Source organism: Phaethon aethereus, assembly GCF_964289735.1.
Source record: "Phaethon aethereus genome assembly, chromosome: 3".
Taxonomy (NCBI): domain Eukaryota; kingdom Metazoa; phylum Chordata; class Aves; order Phaethontiformes; family Phaethontidae; genus Phaethon; species Phaethon aethereus.
The window spans coordinates 115702775-115722156 of NC_138576.1; the positions used below are offsets into that span (position 1 = coordinate 115702775).

At 43.1% G+C, this 19382-nt stretch overlaps 1 protein-coding gene across 1 annotated transcript; it reads right to left on the reverse strand.

The window, feature by feature from the left end:
- Window positions 1-95: 95 nt before the first annotated feature.
- On the reverse strand, window positions 96-17673 carry APMAP (adipocyte plasma membrane associated protein; the record flags this gene model as incomplete). Its single annotated transcript, XM_081998017.1, has 9 exons — window positions 96-578; window positions 1651-1843; window positions 2227-2361; window positions 2816-2990; window positions 4264-4380; window positions 6435-6527; window positions 8319-8434; window positions 11522-11638; window positions 17582-17673. 9 exons carry the CDS (start codon window positions 17671-17673, stop codon window positions 369-371), a joined length of 1248 nt encoding a protein of 415 aa, XP_081854143.1. The 3' UTR covers window positions 96-368.
- Between the last annotated feature and the right edge of the window lie 1709 nt (window positions 17674-19382).

Below are 19382 nucleotides of genomic sequence, written 5' to 3' on the forward strand. Positions count from 1 at the left end.
CAGTATAAGAAGACATACAGTTGCATTAAAGGTGACAGATGATGTCTGTATAAGACAACTCCAAACAGGGCTGGGTGTGGAAAAACAGTGGATTTTCTTTAAGGAGCACATAACCGTATGAAGATGCCCCATCATACTCCTCAGAAATTAATAATTATGCATGCCAACTCCAAAGCAAGAGCAGTCAAATCAAGGAAGAGGACAGGTACAGCAAGCTATACATTTTCGTATGGCAACAGAACAGTGCTACTGCACATTAACAGACTGTCTTTCACTTTTTGTCTTTGGTCACACACTGCCTCAAGCACATGCTTCCTTTGTACCTCTGGAGTATTAAAGAACAGTGGCACTTTATCATGGATGGACAGTTAAACATGCTGAAGATTAAGTCTGCAAATAAACGGAGACCGGAAGGAGCCCAAGTAAAGATATCCATTGTGCTCATGTGCCTCACTAACATAAGCTACTGTCACTCCATTGGGATCATGAAAGCTTCTTCTGTAGGATCCTGTCTCACTAAGTTCAACAACAAGGCTATATTTAGGCACAAACTTTGTCACAGTTTCCTGACTCAGCAACTAAAAGAAAAAGAAAAAAAAAGAAAATTAACAACAAAAATTTTGTTCTCCAAAATTACATCTCAGACACTTACATAGTCAAAGACCACTCCACACTCCTTGGAAGAAGCAGCTAAGAACATAAGCACAGATTTTGAGTAAACACTATTACACTGGCTTAACACATTAACATCTGAAAAGCCAACTTTAACAAAAAAAAAACCAAAAAAAGAGATCAGCAGAAGCATACTGTACTCCAGCACTAGGCTGAAAGGACGTCCACGCAGGATACATCAGCTTGTTCTGGTGCAGTTAATGCCAAGCAGCAGACATCATGCGCTGCTCCCCATAGCATCAGTTTAAGGCTCCTGCACTGCACCAGGAGAGAACAGGTTTTACAGGCACAGCACAGAGTTTGTTTACCTGAAATGGCATGTCCATCCTAAACAATGCTTGTTGATTTTTTTTTTTTTTGAGAACAGAAGTATTTTCAAGTTTTTGTATTGTTTAAAAAGCACCATGCCATTTCTTTAGCATCAGATATCCCTTAAAAAATACATTATTCTTGCTCATCCTCAGGAGTTGTGACATAACAACAGGCATATTGAGTCAGAACAAAGTGTCACCTAGCAGTGTACATAACATACACAGTGTCTCCTAGGATGCCTAGGGTAGTTATTAGAACAGGTCAGACTTCCCAAATGCTCTCTGGACACCTGGCAATAAGTGATTTAGGCATTTTGGGTACAAAGGTGAAGTCTTCACATATCCAAATGTAGATCCTGTGTTGCTGCATGGCTAGGGCAGAGATAGTCTCTTCTCTCCTGAGATCAAGATGGAAGGCAACTTAAGAAGTGTGTACCTGCTACTCAGAGAAGCAAATGGTAGCTTTACTACCCATGAATATATAAGGATTGTTCTACCTGGGGACAACCACAGCAGTTTTAACCATGGCGCTAAAAAAATTTTTAAATCTTCCTGTGAAGAGGAAGAAACAGGACAAACAAATATTTATCACTTTCATTCCTATACTAAAGGTGATTTTTTTAATTTTTTTTTTTTTTTTTTTTTTTTTTTTTTTTTTTTTTTTTACCTTAAATATCATCCTTTTAATCCATGGTTTTTCAGACAAGAAATCCAACAAAGAAAATCCAGGGTTGGGCCGGACAGCTGACATAGCTACCCAATATCCGCCAGAGCTGCTTAACCTGATATTATCTGGAAGACCAGGCATATTCTCAACAAACATATCTGCTCCACCTTTCATCAGCCCAGACACATAATACCTGAAAGTTATAGACATTAGGATTAGGACATCTTAACTCAAGCAGTCTAAGTAATAAACAAACATCCCAAAAGGAATTAGCTTTAAAAAATAAAAAGAATGGGGTTTTTTCCCTTATTTTGGTACGGGGAAATACGGGAAAGCACAGCCACATTCCTCAGAAAAAGTCAGCTTACTCCACTATGCTCAAGGAGCCCATGATGGAAAGATTATGCAGTCCTGTTGTTTACAGTGAAAGATAAAATTTAGTATTGAGCAAGGCCACCTTCTTTGCCATTGATAGCTAGGCATGAAGAGAGTGTAGGGTTTCTTTGGTCATTCAACTCATTTATTTAAACAATCTCTAAACAAGAATAGTAATAATTTCAGCAAAGTCATACTTACCTCCTGATTCTAGCCATGGTTGTCTCCTGCACCAAGACAAAGTCTTCCGCAGGGGAAAGCTGGACACCATTGGGAAACCTCAGCCCTACCATTAACACTTTCACTTCTTTTGTTACTGTGTCATATTCAAGCAGGCTAAAAAGAAAGTGTTATACATGGTTTTGAGTGAATACAAATATTTATTCATCTTGGTTTCATTCTCCAGGTATTCTATCTTCTCTCACATGCACTTCACCTAAGTTAAAAAGGCAGAATAGCCAGGAAGCATTTGTTTATAAACACAGGAGAGATAACTAAGCCACTTGAGATTGGCAGCATTCATGAAGGATTTAGGCTGAACGTAATGCTAACACCTTCCCTATAAAAATTGATGTTACATGCAAGTCCTCTTGAAGGAAAAAGAGGACTCATTTATTTCACTGCAGGTCTCATTAGCAACATCCACACATTCTCTCACCCTCTCCTGGGAAGTGCAGAGTTTGCACAGGTGGTTTATAAAGAGAAAAAACTTGAGGACCAAGAAGTGGTGATGTCCATTCCTACAGCTGAGCTTACAGTAAGTTAAATGCGTTGGGAAAGAGATACTTGCCGTCCATCATCTGTGCCTTCCATAATCAAGAATAAGTAGTCTCGTCTTTGCCATTTGCTACTTGAGTCAGTGAAAAAGATTTTCCTCCCATCCCGGGTCACTGTAAGATCATTCACAAATGACAACTTCTGACCTTCAATTAGTGTTTTGGTTGACACAAGCATTTTCGTTTCACCTGGTTACAAAAAGAAGAAAGAAAAAATAAAAAAAGACACACAAGCTTTTGTGTCCTGCCTTGGAAATTAGTTAAATACTAACATGTAATTAGCAGGCACTTGACATTTTTTCCATTCCTGCCTCTGTTAAGTAATAAGGTTTTGGGTTCAAATGGAGCAACTCAACACCAAACATGAATGACCAGGAGAACATACTCTTCAGGAAAACTGAAACAGTAGATGATGTTCCCTACTGATAAGTGCCAGACTGTTCACATTTTTGAAGCTCATATGAAACTGAATGCAAACTCAGGTCCCAACCTTATAGAAGGATGCTGGCAAGCCAATCCCTACTCCCTCGTTCTCCATAAATCTGTAGGAACAGAGTGTAGTACTTTTCAAACATTGAAACATCATCAAGTTCACTCAAATGCTCTGACATGTATTACCAAGTAAATTATTAAGGTCAAATCTGTAAAAATTAACCAAAATCGATTGAAGTAATCTTTGGGCATGGGGTTTGGGTTTGTTTGCTTGTTTTTGTCATGACTGAGCCAATATGGCAGCTGTCTGCCATCAAGAGGAGAGATCTTGATCATACCCTCCCAGAGCCACACAGTCTGAGGCCTTCAGTTACATCTCACCTAGCACTTGGCTAGCCTCCCCCTCCCCACCTGAAGCCAATTTGTAGATCTAAACTGTCAGAAAAATCAGCCTTATATGAAAGCAACTATTGCTTTCTGACAGCAGAGCTCCTAAAACTGAAATCTGGCTCAGGGACATACAACAAAGGGGACGATGCAACATGGCCTTTCTTAGCAGGAACAAACCACTTTATCTTCAGCCACACCAAAATACATCTTTCTTCACTTTCTATAGATTGGGTTTATAGGAAAGTTGAGAGCCACACAGCAAAATCAAGGCAGAAGCAGAAGTACAGTGAACATGACAAAAAGTTTATGTAACAGCAATATATTTTTCCCCCCTTTATGAAAACTGAAACAGCTACACAGAGCTTTATTCATGGATCCTGAAGTACCAATTTTGACAACCAAAAGCATATATCACCAGAAAATAAGCCACTGGTAACTGATCTAGACAGACAGATACAGAGAGGAAATGACTGCTACAAGAAAATAAATATCAAGTTCTTGCATGGCATATTTCATCCAGACAGCTCCAAATAACTTTACAAAGGCAGCAAGCATTGTTTTGCCTGCAGTGTCTGGCAAAACTGCAAATGAAGCCCAGATTTGTCAAGTGGAAGAGAACTTCTGAGCAGAAAAGTCATACCTGTACCAGGATTAACTTCATAGAGTCCATAATAAGCATCTGCCACAAAAAGAGTGTTATTTGGCCCCACTCTGATGCCAAGTGGTCTTCCACACATTGGCTCATCTTCACGGGTTCCTTGGGAAACAATTTTAAAATGGTTTTCCAAATAGAAATAAATACAAGGCATTCAGACTACCTACATAGGTCAAACTGTAGCTTAACAAAACTCTACAGCCAGCACCACACATATTCATTAAAGAAATTATTCTTACTTTTCTAAGTGTGAGTGAAACAGATATCCCCACATTTTCACCAGTCTAGAGATAATCATATGATTTACGAGGTTGGTAGATAGCTAACAGCTGTCCTGAGTAGGGCTGAATGTCAGAAAATTTGATTTAATTAAATGCTGCTTCTCAGAAAGAATCAGTTTTACTGTGGGTTTCTTGTTCTTTTATTTTTAAAATAAAAGAAAATACATGCACATCTTGGAACTTTCTTTTTCTGGAAAGGTCCAGCGCTGTCATGAAACAGACAGTTTCTCAAGACACAGAAACTGAAGACTTCTATATGAGGAGGAAGGGGAATACTGCAAATCTGCAAAATTTGTCTACTTGAGTCCTGAAGAACTAAGAACTTCAGAACATCTGTAGTTTGAAAGATTAGCAAGAGAAACTTCTGGAGAAGGTAGTCAGCTACAGCCTTTCCACTTTCCTCTCCAATTCAAGGAGGGCAAGACGCAAGTCTAAGCTCCCCACTACCTCTCTGGCCCCAAAGAAATAGGGCAGCATAATCTTCCCACCTCTCCCAAGCTGTATAAGTCCAATGGAAATGAGCAGTGGAAAGGTGATTCTTCATACCCATCCCAACCCACATTCATGCCTAAGCAGCAACTGGAAGTCCAGCTTCCTATCAGCTGGCAGCAGACTTCATTGACTGTTAGCGCCAAGGTTGTCCTACCATTAGGACACTTACACATGTCAGGCAGCATAGAGTGCTTCCAAATAAGTCCAGAGCCTAATCATGTGAACATCCACATAAAATTACATAGCTAAAATGATTAACATATCAATGCGAGCTATATAAAGACAGCAACAGTTCCTGCCCGCAACTTCTGTGTAACCGGCAACCAGTGCAGGGCTGCAGAACCTCATGTAAACTTCTACAGTGTTACTGCAAACAAAACCACCCACAGTCCCAAAAAACACCAGCCAGGCTTCTCAGACTGCCCAGGCAGTACTGAGATGGCCAACGTTAAGCTTCCCAATAGAAATGGTTCTGTTAATAAACAAGTTACTACCAGTTTTTCCTCACTCAGCTCCAGAAATCTCACTAAATGAAGAAAATATGTGGTTCAGAAAGACGTGTGGAATTCAACAAGAAATAACTTCAATTTAGCGGTGAGAAAACAGAAATATCATGATGAATGGAAGATCTCTGCTAAAGCGGGTGCAGTCACCACAAACCCGCACTGTACTTACGAACAGGGGAAGGGAAATTAGTGCAACAAAATGCAAGGCAAAATTCTGTAGATGGGAAGGTGATATCTATTTTCAAAAAATCTTTCCCACTCACACATTATCTCAGAGTTCATTCACTCACACTTTTTTAGGAGTCCTCAGTTTTTATGGGGTGGCCCTTCACCTCAGAATCTTGCTGACTTCAGCTTCCATAAATATTAGGCCAGGTTGCTGCCCATTTTTTTTCTTGTTTAGGATATGTGCTTTTTCTAGACAGACTAACAGGAAAAGGAATGTTATTTGTGATGCACTTCAATTTTGTTTTCCTCTTGGTGTTAAGATGCAGGATCTTCTACTGACAAGTCATCCATGCTGCAGCCTTCCAAGAGTACAGGCCTTGTAGTCATGACAAAAAAACCCGCATTCCTAAATTTTACTGCTGGGAACAACACCCACATTCCTAAATTTTACTGCCGGGAACGGTGTCTTTTGTTATAAAGGGCACCCATTCTCATTCTTTTGGCCCTTTGCTCTGCTGTTCCTTCCAGTGCATATATACATATTTCCACTCATACTTCATTCATACAAATATATTAACATTTCTGTTACAAATCTCTACAGAGGAAGATATGCACTAGTATGAGCAATCCAGATAGAACACCAGTTTAATCAACACAAGCCCTGACCCAGATGTTTTCAGGTACACTATGTTCAGGAGCTGTCACTCACCACAAGCACCATGGCCAATTCTGGCTATTGTTTGTATTTCCCCATCTTCAATTTTTATAATCTTCCCATCAGCTGTCCCAGTAAATAGCACATCTGAAAAAATAACTGGTATGATTAGCTTGATCACAAAACTGTAGTGGCAAACATCCTTCTACTAGCATGAAGTAGAATTCATGTTTAAGATGCAGTAAAGTAACAAGTTGTCTTCAGTCATAGCAAAAGACTAAAGAGGGAAAGCAAAAGACGAAGGCAAATAAGAGTATTTGGTTAGATTTGATCCAACTCAAAAAGAAGCAGAAGGGTTTAAGCCTTAGGAGTTATGAATATATGTATGAAATATATATTTTTAACCCATAAGTGTGCCAAATCCTTGGTTAAAGGTGGACATAACTTAATGGCTAGACATTGGATTGATCCTTTTGGGCAAATTTCTACATCATCATAAATTGTGATCAGGTGCTGCATCCACCTTACCACTCTTCAATGAAAAACTGACTAGATAAAACTTCTCATTCTGATACAGTCCACACAGGCTGATGGACACCTGCCAATGCTCATATTGTTCTGGAGAAGAATTACAAAAACCATAGCAATTGAACAACCACACAAATCAAAAGCATTGCAAAATTACTGTATTCGTGCCCAGTCATGCAATAGCATAAGGCAGATTCACTGAGTACAAACAGCACACAAACTCTTCCATACAACCAAATTAAATGAAAGACTATTGGATTAGTAGAGTCCATTGCTTGGACTTTTCCATCTCCAATTTAACTGAAGTGTGCTAATTACACTTTTAAAGGGAATAAGAAAACTTCAACATTTATTCATACAAAACTTATTTCCAGTCAGGTTGATTATTTCACCTATAGGTCAGTAGTCCCTCGCAGGAAGGTTTCCTTAAAGACTTTCCAATGAGACTGACGAAACTAGGTAACAGAAAAGAATCAGTGGCTTCAGGTAATCACTTTAGACCATTGTTAACAGAGATAGGTAGAAAAAGCATAATCTGAGGAAGGAATTTACAGTAGCTTCTCGATGGGTAAAATAATTTTAAAAAATAGTTTACTAATTTATTATAAGCTATAGCAGAAGGAAAATAAAATTATATGGCTACTGAGCACCTCTTGTACTGAAGGATGTTTCAGTAACGGCCTTGCTTGCAACTCCCACACCCTTTCCTTTTCACATTAAAACAGTCAAGGACTCATGTCAAGAGTAGTTTCTAACCTTACCTCCCTTCAGAAGGCACAGGGAACACGCCCTGCACAAAGCTGGTTTCCTACTAAGTGGGTGTCATGCCATTACAAGTCTAGCCACCTCATTAAGAAACTGCTCAGAGGTGGCATGGGTTTGTGATTTGGGGAGAATACACCTGCCATAAGAGAGAAGGATAGGATGGCGCCTGTAATGCATGCAACAGCACAAAAATGTAACTATGCTACTTATCAATTTGAGATACTTTTTTCTGTCATATAAGCAAAAATTAACACCACAAAATTCAGCTCCCTCAGAGGCAATGAGCATTCTAAGAGTAGGTAGTACCCTGCAAATATTAATTCCCGGTTAAGAGTTAGTCAAATGAAAAATGTGACCACTTCCTCCAAACACACATAGCCCCTGACTACATTGCTGATGCTTTTGGTCCTGGAAGACAGGGATTTTTAATTTGGCAGTAAGATTTATTTTATACTGGGGAAAGAGAGAAAGAGAAGTATATAGCAGCCAGGTTTTGCTGCATTACACAATTATTTTTTCACAAACCTGCATATTCAGAGTAACTTCCAGAGTTTGTTATCTAAGAGCTCTATTGCTGAACAAACCCTTACCAATGGAGCAACATTTAAAGATGCTTCTTTAAAAGCGTATTTTGTCAATGCTTACCCCCAATATTGACAATGGACTCTGGTCCGACCAGCTGATTTTCCCATAACCGCTCAGCTTTTCGTAACTTGATATTGGGCTCTAGCACACCTGTCAGGAGGGGAGGTTCCTTCAAACTGCAAAACAGAACACAGACCTCATGATCCTGCAAACACTCTTGAGCAACATATTGGATCATTTTTCTCCTAGTCTGCCAACTCCTGCAAACCTGACCTATGCTTTACATACAGCATATTCAAAAAAGAAAACACAGCTGACAAACTGAAAAATTTACTCTTGTTCATCAAAGATCATAATTTTCTGGTTCTGCTAATCAGAAAAGTTGCAGTTATGCGTTCCTAAGATGTATCTGGAAATCTATACAGCTTCAAGTCCAGCAACACATTCCCAGTTCGTCTCTTTCTTACACAAAGACAACCGATTTCTGCATTGCCACAACACAAAAGAGTAACTACTTTCTTACTCAGCTGAATGAGTTGTTTGTACTAGAATATTTTTCCTGAGTAGACATACGCAAATTTCTATGCAAAAAGGTTTTAAAATTTAAAAGCCCAGCATTTTACAATACACTGAGATCTGACACTCTATAGCATTTTCATCACAGATAAAGAATAATTTTAAATTATTAATTAGCACACAACTAGGGAAAAAAGTGTTCCAGTAGTTTGAGCACACATGCTTTCATACCATCTTAAAACATATACTCTCGTTCATGACTTCAATGTATTCCCATAGAGAAAGACCAACTAAAAGGAGTAAGTTGCACACAAACTTAAAAAAGGGTATTGAACTGAAATCTCAAAATGTCCAAGTAAGGTCCAATCTTGCAAGCCCTTATTCACATAAATAGGCAGGTTCAAGCCAACTAGAGTTCCAAGCAACTACAAAGATATAAAGAAGGGAAGTAGTAAGATGCCTACACAGCTTCAACTTAAAATACCAAGCTCCAAAGCACTGTGCTTCAAAACCAGCCTCAACTGTGCTGACAAACTCGAGTATGTTTCAGTCTTTTGGGTTCTTAAAAACACACACATAAGCCACCTCAGTCTCCAGGACTTAAGGATTTCAAGTTATTATGAAAAGCTGCATACATGCCCAGGGTGGTAAGCTCATTAGGTGTTTATTCACAAGAGTATGCTAAAGCTTCCTAGGCCAAGTTTTGAAATAATTTTTCAATTTTTTTTTTAATAACTCCTTGTATGGCCATAAGCAAATGCCTTCCACCTGCAGAATCTTAAAAAGATGAGTTTTGACTACAAAACTTGCCCAGGTTCGCAGGATCCAGGACCTATTTATTACCAACCACGTTGCAACTCTAATACTCATATGGTGAAAAACATTACAATTTCTAGAGCTTTCAGGGACTGGAGGAAAAACTCAACTGTAATTGCAAACTATAAAAGCCATGACAATTGAGGAAACAGGTTCACAACACAAATAATTCAGAAGGAGAGAAAAATACATACTTTTATCTGTCTGGTTACAGACAGCAAACTGTCCTTTAAGTATGTATTACTGCAGTGGCAAAGCCAACTGAATTACCAGCTCCTGTCCACAGAAGACTTACAGCAGAGCTGCCTTTACAATGCTAACACAAATTTGTTTTCCATCCCTTCTTCCAAGCATTAGAGAGTTTCAGATGAGGATAGCAGGCTTCAGATAAGGAACTCATTTGCTGGGAGCTTTGGACAGTTGTGTTTGCAAAGAGAAAATCCTCCCTGGGATCAATATTATCCAAGACAGGCTCATAGAGAAAGAACTCAAACCAGAGTTGCAGGAATTTCACATGGAGTTTGACAGATCACATATGCTTTTTTCTCCTCTCTCTTATTCCTCATTATTTCCAGTGGCTTACAGGAATGACTTCACTATTGGCAAACGAGATTTATAAGTGGTTTTTCACTGAAGGGATTGATTCAGAAAGCATCTACCTCCTTGAGCTTTTCCAAAACACTTCATAAATATCACACAGAATCATCCTATCTATTGTACAGACTGGAACCACTTCTTGCAGTGAAGCTAAGAAGCTAATTAAGAATGTACAGCAATATAAGCCAGTCATTTGTGCAGGAAGAATAGTTATCCCAGTCTTGTAAAAGAGACTTAAAAGTAAAGAAATGTAAGCATGCAGAATACTGTAACCCTGGACAGTTTCTGTTTCTTATTCTGGACCAGAGTAAGACCAGGACTATATAATAGGAAAAGCATTATAGACATCTTATTGGCTTTCAGAATTACTGTTTAGTTGCGATGTATTTCAGGGAATTTGGTTTTTTTCAACCCAACCACAGCAGAACACATTTCATTATGATTTGCAATAAGGCAGGTTATATCTAATAGCCTATTGGCAAGACTTCTAAGTACCACCCTATCACATTAACAGTTTCTTTCAACTCTAGAGATATTTACAGTGTTGTTGTTCCTTTTTATTAAGGAATTATCAAGTTGATCATAAATATTCAGCAGACTGAGCATTTTCACTTCCTTCAAAATGCCAGGAGCACTAAATAGCCTGACCCCACCCTATGCTAGCAGTGAAAGCATTTCACACACAACTTCTCCCAACACAGGTCACATCTTTTCACATATTTGATTCACTGTTACACTATACACTTTATACAGTCCTCAATTCAGATATCTGTGAATTCAGACAAGGCAGAAATCACCTATCTGCACTGGTTTATGAGATCTGCATTTAAATGTATTTACATCATCATATGGTTCCACTGGTACAAAGCAACAGATCAACCCAGTCAGGTCATCCATTTCAATTTCCAACCTCAGAAAAACAGTCTCTCTTTGACAGAGCTATAACAGCAGGGGTACAGCTTGGTCCTTAGTGAAAATGCAGTTCTTGTCTCACAGAAGGCAAGAGTGCGTGTAAGTAATCAGAAGCTCCACTGACAGCTTGGACACCAGAAAATAGTTTTCAAGATTAATGATCAAAGAAAGTAATTCAGCTCCTTCAGTGATCAGTAGTGACACACAACTGCACAAGAGGGCTCAGAAACAGACTGGGTATGCAAAGCAAGCCATGGCAATAGATAATACTGCAATCACTCCTCAATTTCTTAATCCAGTTAGAACCATTTTACACAGTTGATTCTTGTTTGCTAAAAAAAAAAAAACCCAAACAAACAACAGAACACATATGAGAAATTACACTTTAATAACATTTATTTCAAAACAAAGCAACAATTTACCTTATAGGCTGAGGGTCTATAGGACATTCCAGTAAAACAGTTACTCCAAGCAAGGGCACAGTTAGAGACGCAGCCAAAGTCAAGAAGGTAACACGGAACACCTTGCTGCTGTAAGCACTGACAAAACCAGACAAGAAATAGGATTAACATGCTAAGCTGTTTTAAGATATAATAGTCTTTAAAAATTCTTTAACAGCCTGTTTTCTTGACAAAAGGAACCAGAAATACTTTTGCCCAACCATCATCATGAATGACCTTTACAGTCCATTTTGAACTTTTTAGAATAAGAATTGTGGTGAATGGCGTTAAATCCAGTTGGTGGCTGGTCACAAGCAGTGTTCCCTAGGGCTCAGTACTGGGGCCAGTTCTGTTTAATATCTTTGTCAATGATCTGGAAGAAGGGATCAAGTACACCCTCAGTGAGTTTGTAGATGACACCAAGTTGTGCAGGAGTATTGATCTGCTTGAGGGTAGGAAGGCTCTGCAAAGGGATCTGGACAGGCTGGATCGATAGGCCAAGGTCAATTGTATGAGGTTTAATAAGGCCAAGTGCCCGGTCCTGCACTTCGGTCACAACAACCCCATGCAACACTACAGGCTTGGGGAAGAGTGGCTGGAAAGCTGCCTGGCAGAGAAGGAGCTGAGGCTGTTGGTTGACAGCTGGCTGAACATAAGCCAACAACATGCCAAGAGCATCCTGGCTTGTATGAGAAATAGTGTGGCCAACAGGACTAGGGAAGCCCCTACAGGAGAAACACTGAGGTGCTGGAGCATGTCCAAAGAAGGGCAACGAAGCTGGTGAGGGGTCTGGAGAGCAAGTCTTATGAGGAGCGGCTGAGGGAACTGGGGTTGTTTAGTCTGGAGGAGGCTGGGGGGAGACCTTTTGCCCTCTACAACTACCTGAAAGGGGGTTGTGGCAACATGGGTGTTGGTCTCTTCTCCCAAGTAACTAGCGATAGGTTGAGAGGAAATGGCCTCAAGTTACGCCAGGGGAGGTTTAGATTGGATATTAGGAAAAATTTCTTCAACAAAAGGGTTGTCAAGCATTGGAAGAGGCTGCTCAGGGAAGTGGTGGAGTCACCATCACTGCAGGTATTTAACAGATGTGTAGATGTGATACTTAGGGACATGGTTTATAGTGGTGGACTGGGCAGTGCTTCGTTAACAGTTGGACTTGATGATCCAACCTAAATGATTCTGCTATTCTAAGAGAAAGGCATATTTATCCAGATATTTATCAGCATACTGGCATCACATGAGACAGAGTAATTCTCATGTACAGGTTTTATACATGCTACAACTTACAGCTGACTTAAAAAAAATAGGGGGAAGGTGATGTTGTTTGCTTGTGGTTTTTTTTTTTTTAACTTGATCTTCAGTTTTGGCAATGGTTTCCATCCCAGCACAACTTTTGGATGAAAAGTTCAACTAAAACAACAAACGTTAGAGGAAGTAACATGAATACTTGCTTAACTTAGTAAACACTGGTTTGAAACTCAAGTCCCAGCATAAAAAAGAAATTAAGTATCTTCTACTTACCCATCAAAATACACACAAAAAAAGTAAAAACTGTTCTTCCACAGGAAAAAAACAGATTTTGTTGTCAACAAGTTTAGAGGCATCAATCGGGCATTCACAGAGGAAAACACAGAGCCATGCTCAACAAATCCTAACCTTGAACTGGAAAAGCAGCTCCCACAATTTTAGCTACTCTGAACCACTCACAGGCACAAAGCAGCTAGTCTCCTTGCAGTATCAATTAAATAAAGGCAAACAGAGCCTGATGGTTCTGCATTAATCCTTGGACCACTTCCACTGTTTTGTCCTTCATTAGCCAATCATCCAGACAGTAGGAAGTACGAACTACTGCCCAGAGCACAAATATCACAACTGGGGAGCTAACGACATGTACTTGCAGTACTCATATCAGCATCAAGGTAACGTTTGGGATTATCAACTGGAACAGCAAGGACAGAACTAGGCCTGGATTTAATCACTGCTTGCACGCACAATGTACAGAAGTTGGAATATTCATAATCCATCACAACTCTTTCCTGACGGCACAACTGCTGCCAGCCCCTCTCTTCTGGCAACAGATGTAGGCAGTTAGGATGGAAGCCTGCCTCTGTTTTCCCATCCCTGCACATTACCAAATGGACCATCACAAGCCGCCACACAAATTACCAGGCTGTGACAAGGCAACTGCTACAAGGATGCTGACAGCCTGCCATGACAAGAGCTGCTGCTGCTGCTAGCTCAAAGCCACAGACAGTTCAGTCCACTCCAAGAAGTGTTGTTAGCACTGCTGCTGTTGGTCACCAAACTCTCCCCAGATCCCCCAAGGCACTCACCACCTGAGCCTACTTCCTTTCCACCAACATGCCCAAGTATTCCTGCTCTCAGATATATTAAAAAATAAATTTTATTTCACAGCATCACAGAATCACAGAATAATTAAGGTTGGAAAAGACCTTTAAGATCATCAAGTCCAACCATCAACCCAACACCACCATGCTCACTAAACAATGTCCCAAAGTGCCACATCTACACATTTTTTTAACACTTCCAGTGATAGCGACTCCACCACCTCCCTGGGCAGCCTGTTCCAATGTTTGATGACTCTCTCAGTAAAGAATTTTTTCCCAATATCCAGTCTAAACTTCCCCTGACACAACTTGAGTCCATTTTCTCTCTTTCTATTGCTAGTTACTTGGGAGAAGAGACACACCACAACCTCCTTTCAGGTAGCTGTAGGGAGTGGTAAGATCTCCCCTCAGCCTCCTCTCCTCCAGCCGCTCCTCACAAGACTTGTTCTCCAGACCCCTCACCAGCTTCATTGCCCTTCTCTGGACATGCTCCAGCATTGCAATGTCCTTCTTGTAGTGAGGGGCCCAAAACTGAACACAGTATTTGAAGTGCAGCTTCACCAGTGCCGAGCACAGGGGTACAATCACTTCCCAACCGTTGCCGGCCACACTGTTTCTGATAGAGGCCAGGATCCTGTTGGCTGCCTTGGCCACCGGGGCACACTGCTGGCTCATGTCCAGCTGGCTGTCAACCAGCATGCCCAGGGCCTTTTCCGCTGGGCAGCTCTCCAGCCACTCCTCCTCAAGGCTGTAGCGTTCTGTGGGGTTGCTGTGACTGAAGTGCAGGACCCGGCACCTGGCCTTGTTAAAATTCATGCAATTGACCTCAGCCCATCAATCCAACCTGTCCAGATCCCTCTGCAGAGCCCTCCTCCCCTCAAGCAAATCAACACTCCCACACAACTTGGTGTCATCTGCAAGCTTACTGAGCGAGCACTCGATCCCCTAATCCAGATCATCAATAAAGATATTAAACAAGACCAGCCCCAAAACTGAGCCTTGGGGAACACCGCTTGCAACCTGCCGCCAACCAGATTTAACTCAGTTCCCACAACTCTCTGGCTTGGCCTTCCAGCCATTTTTTTACCCAGCAAAGAATACAACTGCCTAAGCCACGAGCCTCCAGTTTCTCCAGGAGAATGCTGTGGGAGACAATGTCAAAGGCTTTACTAAAGCCCAGGTAGAGCTCTCACACTCAAGAGCTCAGCATTGCCATTGTGAACTTCAGCAGTGTTACAGCACTAAGCCTGTCTCTATCTAAGCTGGACCAAGCTGGGAAACTGCTTCAAACAAGCTTTCTCATCTACACTGACTTCTTCATACTTCCCAAGAGCCCGACTGCCCTTGTAATTAATTAGAATAATGTAGCACTTCCTGCTCTAACAGTAAAGTTGAAGCAACAATCGCCCAGTCTGTTTCCCCTTGGATTTGGAACCAAGAGCAGGTGGTAGAGATACAAAGCGATCCCCAAGTTTACAGAACAACATCAGGCATCAGCCTTGTCATTCCACTGTCCTTCAAATGATGAAGGCTCAATACTGTAAGATTAAAACTACTGTCAGCAGACACCTGAGCATCTTTGTAACAGCTGAGAACAGTTCACACAAAAGGAAGCAGATAATGGTGAATGGGAACTCATCTGCCAAAGTCAACTTAATTAAAGCTCCTGAAAGCATGATTTAAATAAAGGTCATACTTCTGATCCTCATTCAAACTTGCAATGAATCGACAATAAAGTAAAAAGGCAAGAAGAATGAGGTGACAGGCAAACTCACACTTCAAGCTTGCAAACTGAAAGACCTCTTTTAGACACTGCTGAAACCACAAGAATTTAAAAAAAAAAAAACCCAGAACTTAAAAAAAAAAATTTAAAAAGCTGCTCAGAATCCTTATAAAAGTAAACAAACAAAATATAACCAATATAGAACACCAACAACTGTAAGTTACTGACTGGTCACTAGGAAGAATCATGGAAGTAATGATTCACCAACACTGATAAGCAAGACAGAAATCCTTAGCTAATTGTGTCTCTGATAATTAATCAGACTCCAGCCACAAATCTCAATAATGCAACTTACCAGGACTCCAGCTATAATAACAGCAATTTAGTTGTCACTAAGAACTAAAAAGAGAAGCCATTGCACCAGGTCTTGAAGATAGACAGTAGGCTGGCAAGATGATACTATGGATCACCATAGCCAGGAGTCCAGGCTGCCTCATCCTCTTGGCAGAAGAGCTATTGGGGGGCTGGAGGGGAAAGCAACTGTCATCAAGAGTTTCTGCCACAGCTCCCAGCCAGAAAAAGGGCAGCCTCCAGAATTTCTTATACTGGTTTCATGCAGGACAGGCTCATGAATACAGGACCTGTGGATACTCTGGATCATTGCTGAAGCCCTAGAAATTCAACTGATTTGAGCAAAGTTACCAAGAGAGACTGAAGCCAGGAAGAGCAGTCTCCCAAGCTGAGAGATGCTGATGACGTCCTTCAAAAACGGGGGCTATGCATGCTATCCACCACACAGAGTCTTTCATTTGGATGACCCTGAAGGGTAGAGATAAGAATCTGCAAGGTACTCAAATCTAAAGAGACATAATACATGGTGAACCAAAGTATCACAAGTCATTAACTACTTTATTCAGTGGAAGGCAAAGCAAACACCACCACTTTCTTGCAGCTATTGCCTTTAGTTGCAGTGAAGCTATTTTTTTATAAAATTCCTAAACAGAGAATTGTAAATGTAATCTTTTTTAATTTAGCCACAAACAAATGGACTGGTTCTAAGGTTATTTCCTCTCAGACATACAGACTAGTCTTTAAACTGCAGATTACTCTTTAAAACTATTGCCAAATATAAACAGACTAACCAGAGTTATACAGGATTTAATCACACCCACAATGAATCTGTGCAAGCCACAATGGGATGAATGTTATTTCTTGACTAGCAAAAGATAAGCAGTACTTAAACTGACCTATTGCGGGGTGGGGGGATACACAGCCACAACTTAAATCTTTTTTTTTTTTGTTAAAAGCTCTTCCTGCAGCTCGACAGAAGCAGGTGGGCAGGCCCTGCCCAAAACCCTCCTCCCTCTATCACCCTCCTCCAGCAGAAGTACAAGCACCAAGGAGAGAAGCACCTGCTGCGGAGCCGGGGTGCTGGGAGGCCAGGGTACCCACACTGACACCCACAGGTGCCCCGGCATCAACTTGTGCCACCAGCCAAGAGAGGGGAACTGACGCCTTGCTCCTCATGCCGCCGGCGGCCTGCTCAGCGCTGGGGCAGTCAGCCCCTTCCATCCCCGCTCGCCCAGGACAGCCTCTCCCTGGGCACCCTGACCCAAACCTTCACCCAGGTCGGGTCAGGCCAGGCCGGTGGAGCCTCTTCCCTCCCGCCACACCTCCCAGACAGATCTCCCCTCATGCCGGGCCCAATCACGGCCCTACAGCCCCAGGTCAGGCCGGGCCTCCCAACCCCCACACCACGAACCCTCCTCCTCAGCTCCCCGGCCAGATCGGGCCCTTCCTTCGGGTCAAACCGAATATCCTCTCCCACCGGCCAGGCCCAGCCCGCTCTGGGCCCTCAGCACGCCCCGTCACACCGCCCACCCCAGCCCGGCCCTCCTATCCCCTCAGGCTAGGCCTGTCCCACCCCCACGGTCACGGCAGGCCCCTCTTCCCTCCCGCGCCGGGCCCCACCTGCCCTCTTTGGCCTCCTGTGCCGGGCTGTCCTCGGTGATGACCTGCGGGCGGAGCGGCCGGCGCTGCCGCAGGCCCTCCGCCTCATTCATGCTGCCGCCGCCCGGCCCCGGCCTCCCTCCACACACCCCCAAGGAGCCGCCCCCAGTGGTCCCGCCCCCACTGGCCCTAAGACACGCCCCCTCCCCTCAAGCGGGACCGCCCCCGCACCGCGGCGGGCGTGAGGTGAAGGGCGCCCTAGTCCCTCGGCCGCCGCTGGGCCCATCCCCGCCAGCGGGCAGAACGTGCTAATAGCTACCCTGTCGCCACGGGGACCTCGACGAGCTCCACCGCCGCCTCCTGGGCAACCTGGGGCTCCCGTAGGCAGGGCCGGTGCTGCAGCCGTCCCTCTCTCGGGCGCGGCCTGGGCACGGCGAGCGCGAGCCCCAGGGCCCGCAAGATGGCGCCAGAAAACCGCGAGGGAGGGGGTGATTATCATAGACTCATAGCGTTTTAAGGTTGGAAAAGACCTCAAAGATGAGCAAGACCAGCCGTCAACCCAACGCCACCATGTCCACTAAACCATGTCCCGAAGTGCCACATCTGCACGTTTTTTAAACACCTCCAGTGATGGTGACTCCACCACCTCCCTGGGCAGTCTGTTCCAATGCTTGAACACTCTCTCAGCAAGGAATTTTTTCCCAATATCCAGTCTAAACCTCCCCCGGTGCAACTTGAGGCCATTTCCTCTCTTTCTATTGCTAGTTACTTGGGAGAACAGACACACCACAACCCCCTTTCAGGTAGTTGTAGAGAGCAATAAGGTCTCCCCTCAGCTTCCTCTCCTCCAGACTGAACAACTCCAGTTCCCTCAGCCGCTCCTCATAAGACTTGTTCTCCAGACCCCTCACCAGCTTCGTTGCCCTTCTCTGAACACGATCCAGCCCAAAACTGAACACAGTATTTGAGGTGCGGCCTCACCATTGATGAGGACAGGGGCACAATCACTTCCCTACTCCTGCTGGCCACATTGTTTCTGATACAGGCCAGGATGCTGTTGGCCCTCTTGGCCACCTGGGCACACTGCTGGGTCCTCGCCAGAGAGGCAGGGGAAATGGTCTCCAGTGTGATGGGAAGGCAGAGGCAGGAGGCTCTGGAATGCAGATGGCAAATCCCTTACTGGCTCCCACAGCTAGTTACTGGGGTGTGAGCTGGCAGGCCCTTCTTCATGTCTGCCTGTCCCCCTCAACAAACTGTGCACCCATATGATGACTTAACCATGACATGAGGGGTGACACCCATGCGCCCCCATCTTTGCCAGCCGAGAGGCTCACAGAACATCCCCTTTGCTCCTGCCTTGCTCTTTTGGGTAACACAATGTGCTGAGATTCTTCTGACTTCTTTGCCTTGCTCGGGAGCAGCAGCGCTACAGGAAGGACCCTGGTGCCAGCACCAAGACTGGACCCATGGCTTTTTTTAACACTGCAAAAAACAGTGTTTAGCAAGTGCAGCTCAACACACAAGCACTGAAACAGGGGACCCCTCCACCTGCACTGCCAGGGAATGAGAAAGAGTATTTGGCATCACACCTAGCAACAAAACCTGTGGGTCTTCCACAGAGAGGGGCTGCGGCCAGGAGAGGGGCAAGGGGCTTTTCTCTCTGTTTGGGTTGACTTAAGGCAACAGGCTCAAGAGCTGCAAGACAGCTTAGCACAGAGTGTTAAGTGCCTTCCCCAAAGGCACACACTTTCCTCAACAACCATCTCACCCCAGGACCTTGTGAGTAGTATTCCACAACCTCTCCTCCCAACTCTGCTGTGAG